At 41.6% G+C, this 9061-nt stretch overlaps 1 protein-coding gene across 1 annotated transcript in view; it reads right to left on the bottom strand.

Moving 5' to 3' along the window:
• LOC109473469 (neuronal acetylcholine receptor subunit alpha-4-like) overlaps nt 1–9061 on the bottom strand; it is a 45624-nt gene that overhangs the window by 6216 nt on the left and 30347 nt on the right. Inside the window, exons 4-5 of the mRNA XM_019773334.1 lie at nt 5972–6016; nt 5125–5234 (exon numbers count right to left, since the gene is read on the bottom strand). Of these exons, the coding sequence (XP_019628893.1) occupies nt 5125–5234; nt 5972–6016 (155 nt within the window). The remainder of the gene's footprint in view (nt 1–5124; nt 5235–5971; nt 6017–9061) is intronic.

The raw sequence follows: 9061 nt of genomic DNA on the forward strand, positions 1-9061 counted from the left end.
TGCAGAGGGTAATCTTCTCTCCGCAGTCGGAGGGGAGGTAGAACACCAGGACGGTGAGAAAGGAGATCAGAGCACACGGCACAATGAGGTTAATGGTGTAGAAGAGAGGGAGCCTCCGAATAACAAAAAAGAACGTAATATCTGGGTAAACTTCCTCGCAACACTCGTATTTGATAATGTTCTTCTGCCCGGGTGCGTCAATGATGACCCATTCTCCGCTCTCGGAGAAGCCGCCCTGATCGACATGGTCGTCCATCATCATCAGGTCGATCTGGAAGCCGTCGTACGTCCAGGAGCCGAACTTCATGGAACAGTTCTGCTGGTCGAACGGGAAGTAGGTGACTTCTATCTCGCAGGAGGACTTGTAGACGGCCGGCGGCTCCCAGGTCACCATGCCGTCCGAGCTGATCTGTGCCTTGGTGTTGTGTTTGACGGCGTAGTTCCCGTCAGCGCTGTGGGGCAGGAGAAACAACACGTGTTACTTAGGCCACTTCAAGTATATTTTATGGATGACATCCTTGCAGACTCCTAATCTAATGCGAGAGGGCGAAAAAAACAAACCGGGCCCAAAAAAGAAGATTCCAACATTTTCAAATTTTGACATCATGAACCTTAATTGTTAAACAAGAAATGATACCTATACTAAGTTTACTGCCAACTACTACAACATCAATGGTTTTGATTCAGTAGGAACATTACATATAAAAGGAATGACAAATTAATACATCATTGCATCAAAGTAAACTTGAAAAGAAAACATTGAATGAGAGCCTTGTCTTGTCTCCTCTCTTCATATTTAACTGTCATCCATGTTACGGCATGGCAACAGAAATCTTTGCCCATTTCGGCATGTTGACCACTATCAGAGGGCAACAAAATTTCTTCCTTCTTTCTTCCCCAAAATCAGCGCGCACTGATCAATGTCATCCATAAAAATTAATTGCTGTGGCCTTACTTAGTATTCCAAACATCTAGCATGTCTGACATGGTCCCGTTGTCAAGCCATATACATGATCCTGCCAAATACATGACTCCGACATATTACCAATATACCTGAGACATGTCGACAAGGGGTGGGACTGGGAGACTAAAGATCACTAAACCTAACCTAACCCCAATCGTAAGTCTAACCCTTGCGCTGAACAATGATCCCAACTGTAACCCTAACCCTACCTCTAATACCAACCCTAACCCTAAACACCTGACCTCTCTCGTCTTTGGCAGCTCAAGGATTTGACTCAACAAGGGGGGGGGGGGGACTGGTCAATCGACTTGCACAGAAAGGGCTCTTTGTACACGTAGGATTTTTTAAATCAATTTTTGAACTAATTTTTCCTAGGCAAATTTTGCTTATATGTAAGGGCCCAGTTTTGTGGTAAGAAGGGCAGATGAATGTTTATTTTTAACTGCCGAAAATCTGTGACTTTTGGCATGGTCTGTCCAGTAAATGATATTGACCCAAATATTTGTTTATTTGTTTCACAAAGTGAAAGGGAAGGCAAAACAGGTGCATACGCACCTTTACAAGTTGCCCTCCTCCATATTATTATGATTCCTGACTGACTAAAATCCTGGGGTTATTTGACTCTTTTTAGCGGTAACGCTTTATAATACAGGAAGTGACATTTCATGTTTTACATCCAAAGAAACCTGACAAATCCATCTTTGACTTTGACAGGTTTGTGTTTTAAAAGTGCTTGTCGTTTATGGTTTTTTTTTACATTCCAAAATATAATCACAAGACGTGGTGACGGCACACTCAAGTTTCAACTTATATTCGTGCCGCTACCAACACAGGGGACAATACAATACTCATTTTTCACCTAAGCGAATTGAGGAGGAAAGTCGTGTAAAGTGCCTTTCTCAAGGGCACAAGATCGGTGGCATGTCAGGACTCGAACCCGGGACCTCTTGATTCCGAGTCGAGCACTCTGCCGCTACACCACACGACCCCACAGAATCCAATGAAAAGATCATTTACTGACCCCCCCCCCCCGTCAGCTGTGTAGGATTATCATCCTGCTCTTTTTCATGAATTCCGGTCAAATATTGTAGATTTATGTCGCGTGAGAAGAGTTGATATTCATGATGATACACCAACAGACCATGCCTGAATGATGGAAGTATTATGCCTATGGTGATTCCAGCTAGGCTAGGACATTGCAACCGTGATATTATAATCTTGACATTGAAAGTGTTGTATATCAAGTCACGAAATGTTCCGAAAATAACTTCATTTTGTTGGTAAAACATAGGATATTGGCGCCTGCTCTTTATAACAACCGGTGTAGACTCCCACCTAGCTGCCTGTCAGACATCTTCCTCGGAGCTTCTGACTGCAGTACTGCTTCTCGCCGCTATATGTCAACACCAATGATGAACCGCGACGAGTGGGGATATAAACATAGCCACGTTTGGGGTTGTGTTGTCACCGCAAAAGCGCCACCTACATCGGATACATCTAGCGGCGAGGAGCAGTACTCCAGTCAGAAGCTCTGAGGAAGATGTCTTTTTAGACATCGAACTGTAATCTGGTGAGGGTTTATACTGGTTGTGTATAAAAGAAAACCTTTATATTCCAGTAAGGTTACTATGTGTCCTTTCATCTGATTAATCATGGGGATTTCTTCCCGTATGTAACCACTAAACCGTGTCCGGTTACTTGGCAGAAACTTCCCGGCATGGTATTTTAGTGAATATTCATGAATGTCAGCTCTGGCCATGCTTCAAGAAGTACAGTACGGGCACCGTCACTAGGTAGATTTCAACAAAGTTTTCAGTTAGGAGGTTAGGTATAATAGGTCGTTCGGTATAATGTAGCTAATATGCCACTACGCGCGAAGCTGATATATAACGCTGAATCGTTATACCGGTTATACAGATACAGAAACCACAACATAAAATTGAAGGGGATTCAGGGACAGAAACAGCATTTCAGTACTAAGGACAGGGACAGCATTTCCGTACCAGGGGCAGTATTTCAGTACAAGGGATAGCGTTTCAGTACCTGTTACAGCATTTCAGTACCAGGGATAGCGTTACAGTACCAGGGACAGCATTTCACTACCAGGGACAGCATTTCACTACCAGGGACAGCATTTCAGTACCAGGGACAGCATTTCAGTACCAGGGGCAGCATTTCACTACCAGGGCCAGCATTTCAGTGCCAGGGATAGGGACAGCATTTCAGTACCAGGGATAGGGACAGCATTTCAGTATCTGGGACAGGGACAGCATTTCAGTACCAGGGACAGGGATAGCATTTCAGTACCAGGGACAGGGATAGCATTTCAGTACTAGGGACAGGGATAACATTTCAGTACTAGGGACAGGGATAGCATTTCAGTACTAGGGACAGGGATAGCATTTCAGTACTAGGGACAGGGACAGAATTTCAGTACCAGGGATAGGGACAGCATTTCAGTACCAGGGACAGGGATAGCATTTCAGTACTAGGGACAGGGACAGCATTTCAGTACCAGGGACAGGGATAGCATTTCAGTACCAGGGACAGGGATAGCATTTCAGTACCAGGGATAGGGATAGCATGTCAGTACCAGGGACAGGGATAGCATTTCAGTACCAGGGATAGGGATAGCATGTCAGTACCACGGACAGAGAAATGATGAGGAAAGTTCAGTTGCATGTTTGCAGGATCAAATGTTTATTACGGAAAGCACTTCTGTGTGCCAGCTGGAGCCGTGCGCCATAACACGGGAATGTCATAAAGTTGTTATTGGACACGAGGCGTGATAAAACAGACTCAGTCATGTAGAAAATGACGTGGGACATTTGGCAGTGCACGGAACACCTCAAAGCAAACGCAACAACGCAAACGACTCCTTTTCATAAAAATCATCGCAATTTCACGCCTTTGAATATTCAATATTTGCCATCGATGAAGAAATCAGAATCAAGCAAACAATCGTGACGTTCATGCACGCATATATGTATCTCGTATTCGGCCGAACATGTCAGGATAATTTTGAACTAAATTTACATTTTACTAAACCTGCAAACCGTCGACTCTGTAAGGAAAGGTGGTAGGTGCGATGCTGGAAATGTTTGGGAATCTCTCTCTAGTCAATGACTGTCCCAGCCTATTCTGTTTTGTTACACCATATCTCTTCTTCGATTTCCACTGTCACGCATTGATTATCAATAAGCCATTATCTTCGCCACAGTAGGCACAATGTATGTATTGATTTTTCTGTTGCCAAAAGTATTAAGTCCGGAGCGGTAAACGCAATCCTGGCGTGTCAGAAAGCGATTCCATTCCTGTGTGAAATGTTCGTCATATTTCTTCATCCAACGGACAGCTTATACAATACTGTATTCAGTCGCACCAGACACTGGGTCGGCTACAGGCAACTCAAGGCGATGGTTACAAATGTTACATGCCAGACACTAAGAAGAGAAACAGGAAATTTAGAGGTACATGGAATACAAACAACGCGTTACTTCTGACAACGTTCAAACGATGTCGAAAAGTATGGACCCATAAATATTGTCACTCCCTCACAGGTGCTGAATTTCAATTTGGCCTCGTTGTAAAAGTAAAGAATAAATTGTAGTGAGTCATGGAGTAATCTCTTGATGCAAGAGTCTCAAGGACAGGACGTAATTTTCTCCCGGTGGTTCAGAACATTTAATCTGTTCTATCGTCTGTGGCTGAGGTCCATGAGCATATCAATTTCGACCCCCCCCCCTTCCCCAAAAAAGAGACATTTATTCCCCCTCGGATCCACAGCAATTCTCCACATAATGCTTTACATGTTTCCCTGGATTTCAAAATTCAGGCATTTTGTTTGTTTGTACGCTCGTATTAGTGTGGGATGTCCAGAGGATGTCATCCATACCCTCATGGCAGCGGGCTTACATGCACGTCATGCGGTGCTTTATCCAGAACCATGATTATGTACGTTTCTGAATAGTCCATGCGTATCCATACCCGTGCCTGGGGCAAGCCTACGCTCTTGGATACGCGGGGACTAGATGTCCAGAACCTTCAGGCTAGACAGGCACGATCCTATAGATACGATAATTGGAATTGTTAACAGGCTACTGCAGCAAAACAGCACCAGTGTACCTCAATATGGTATATATGATTGCACGGAGCCTTACTTGTTGTAGAGTACGATGTCCGGTAACCAGATCATGTCGGATGGTACCCGGATGACACTCACACCGTGATACTCGTCAGGATCCCAGCATAGCTTACTGTCCTTCCATTTCTGCAGGGAGAAATCACAAATATATATTTGTACGATCACCATCATCATGTCAGAGTTTCCCTGTCCCAAACCCTCTCCCTCCAATCTGCTATCGTCATAAATTGAATGTAGAAATCGGAAGATATGAAAAAATTCTCCCCGACACCAGAGGCTTTGTCGATTTTGTCCAAATGAGATTGAAGATGAACGTAACTTTATCTTATATTGTTCACGATATGATGATAAAAGCACAAAAACTGTTCAACTTCCCACTCATAATGCTCATCGGAATACACTTCATTCAATAGGTAAATTCCATTTTATTTTAGGAGATTACCTTTACTGTGTACAGATAGGCAAATATATGAAAGAAGGTTTAAGAGATTAAATCCAGTAGTATAAGGGACACGCCAAACTCAACATGTTGACTGATGTGGAATACTTTTGTTTATTCACAATTATTATTTATTCATTTTACATGAGCTGATGTTTCGATGATCGTCTGTCATCTTCATCAGGGTTATAATACTAGTAACGTGAATCAAAGTGGGATCTTTTGTCTTCCTCTGTCTCAAAAAAAGAAGTCAAACCCAGTAGTTGTTAGGAGTTACGGTAGCTGTTATTTATTGTGTCTAGTTAAGTATTACTTGATTATACTTATTATTGTTGTTGTTGTATTTGCAATTAGCCTTCGGACATGAGCCTGCAATAAAACAATGATATGATAATAACCACCAACAGAGAGAAGTATGACGTACCTGTTTCAGCCACACATTTGTTGTCATAATCTGGTTCTTCTCGTCCTACAAAAGGAATAGATGTGAAAGTCAAGCTCGGTGTCAAATTACAACAATTTCATTAAAGAAACAACTGATGATTGGTAGATCTATAAATTGTACTAACGGGTCAGATGACCTAGCGTGACGTCATGACGTTCTAAATGACTTGTGATTTGTTGGGTAAAGTCATTCTCTGATTGGTAGAAATTAATCAGAAAACGACACCCCGCGTCCTTGCCACTACCGAATAGTACTAGTACTTGGTAGATTCCCTTGGGAAGTGTAAAATCTGTACATATCATGTTTCAATAGACAACCATGATACTACATTAAATTAAAACAAAGCTTCCAATGGTTGAGGACCCATTAAAAAACGAAGGAACCTCTTTTCAAAATGCCTGTGTTTTCATGTATATAGTTTGCTGAACAGACCGTCGTGGCTCCCCCATCTCTCCGGCGCTAAGAGCGTCCTGGCCCGCCAACCCTCCCGCCAGACGCACGCACGCGTTCGGCATTAATAGAAAAGCCGACTGCCTGAGGACTACTGGTAGATTAAGCCTAGTGTGCTGCGGGTCTGGCACCCAGGCTAGACTACCACAGGAATGTTAAACAAACGTAAGACTGATTGATAACCAGGCTATGTTCTGCCTTCCTGTGCGCCTGTATTCCGCAAGGCGGCGCCCCGGAAAAATGCGGTCCCTAAACTTACAGCACGAGCAGAGTTCATTATCCCATGATGAATGTAGCTGGGAGGTGCCTGTTGCTCTCAGGTGTCTTACTAACCTGATAAAGCTATTAACGAAGCTTTTATCATTGTACTAAAAGAACAAAAAGTCTACCACAACTCGGGACTACTTTCATATTAACCAACTGACCCCCTCTATTGACTGTGTTGTTTCCCCACTTAGTTTAGTAGTGAGAAACCATTTAGGCACAGCGGCTCTAAGGAAAGGTCATCATCTAATGTACCAAACGCGGTTTGGACGCCCTCCGTGCGGGACCCGTACTTCGTCGCCACCGCGGCGAGAAAATCGAATTCTCGGTGGCAGAGCTAATGGAGGGGAGACAGCCGTGTGCCCCGCCTGGCTGGGGAGACATGCACGTTATAATCAGCATCGATTTCTGTAGGAAAATAAAGGATGACTAAATCTCTGTTTTCTATCATCATCCTGTGATGACAGGTCATGTAAAAACACAGTCTGTCTCACGATCACGTGTGGCGGAGGTCGTCCTGAAATTTTAAATTTTGTCGTAGAATTTCCAAGTAAACTGTGACAGAACCAACCACAGACATGGATATAAGACAATGTTCTACGACATATGTACGATAGTCTCAAGAATACCGGCTGTTTGCGATTAGGCCATGTTGATTTTATTATATGGATGACATCCGCGCGCGAATGAATTTTCAGCCGTTTCCAAAAAAAGTTTTTAACTATACTGTAAATCGTACAAACGGTTGCAAAATGAGGAAATATATACCGTGGAAAACGATACCAATGTCGTAGAATGCCATAATCAAACGAAAAAGACGAAAATGTAAAGAAATGAATCTGAAGACTAGATTATTCAACATACCATACTCTGCACGTAGATTTCATAACAATCAATCTTTATTGCGCAACAATTGCAATGGATACAATGTATGGCAAGTGTTTAAATCAAAAGATAACAACAATACTAAAATCTACTTCTAGATACCTTATTCTAACGCTACCCTATAATTGTGAGTGATGATAATGAAAGCAACTCGCACGCTCGCATCAGTTTTGGGGTTCCCAGTGGATGTCATATACAAGAATATTCTCATTACAAAATCATTACATTTAATAACAATGGTTCATCAATCATTCAACATACACGTTAGTGTTTGCAGCAAATATACACCCTTCTCCTATGATATTTTTATTGACCATCTCTCCTTTAGAAATTAGCCTTCAGGTTTTTTAGAGGTAAGTAGATGCAAGGTAAGTATGATTGTCTGTGACGTCACAGTGAACGGTTTTACAATATTTGCTTTCATGACTTTTCAAAGCTACATGTTTTCTTGAGCCGTAGAGCTGGCCATGGGTCGAACTGGTCGCCATGTTGACTGTGATGCAGTCATAATAGGTTACCTAACCAGTAGCGACAAAAAAACTTGACTTTTCAAAAAAGAATGGTGAGATAATTGATAAAGATTGAGAAGATATGTATATTTTGAGAAGAGTATATTGAGAAAATATATATTTTAGTTGATGAACATTATAATTGTTGTTGAATATAATCATAAATGCTGAATTTTGGTGTCATATTTTCTTTCTATGAATTTCTAGAGTCCACCACTGTCCTCGGTAGGACCATGATCAAAAACAGGTCTGAATGTGTTGTGAGTTATGATGTTATACACTGACACAGAGGAGCTGTCAATACTGACAGAAACGGTTTCCTACGAATGAAAAATCACGACGTTGTGATGAGGTTCACTAGAAAAAATACAAGCCTCTTCTTAAGAAACCACGACATGAATATGTGATTCTTTTATCCGTTGTCAACCATAAAGTCATCCGGTACAATTTCAGGTTTCATAGCCCAAACCCAAGTTTTACTGGCGTGAAATTGCTTTGAGTGCCTTTAACTACCATCGTAGTGAATGGTCTGTTTCCAGATTCACAAAAGGTACTAAAACTGAACTTATGAAAACAACAACATAAAACTCCTTCATACCGTCCCTAGACAATGTATTACTGCGTACTTGGAACTGTGAAATGGCTGATTACTCTTCTGTAATGGCTCTTACTATATATATCAATACATAGCTTTTTATCTCATTTATTTAGTACGTAAATTTATTTTCACTGGAAAACGTGATAATTGAAAAAGTCGTGATAATTCTTTCTCTAATAGTTATCCCTTTTATCCATATAAGAATTCCATGTAAACATTATATGGAGAAAATGAGATAACATGTCCTTATCTCATTTTTTCTATTTAACCATACATAGAACCCTATATGGAGAATAAATGAGATATGTCTTTATCTCCTTTTTTGTCCCATATAAGCATGTATAGTGTTTATTTGGTAAAAAT

The sequence above is a fragment of the Branchiostoma belcheri genome, unplaced genomic scaffold (assembly GCF_001625305.1).
Source record: "Branchiostoma belcheri isolate BF01 breed outbred unplaced genomic scaffold, Haploidv18h27 scaffold100, whole genome shotgun sequence".
Lineage (NCBI taxonomy): Eukaryota > Metazoa > Chordata > Leptocardii > Amphioxiformes > Branchiostomatidae > Branchiostoma > Branchiostoma belcheri.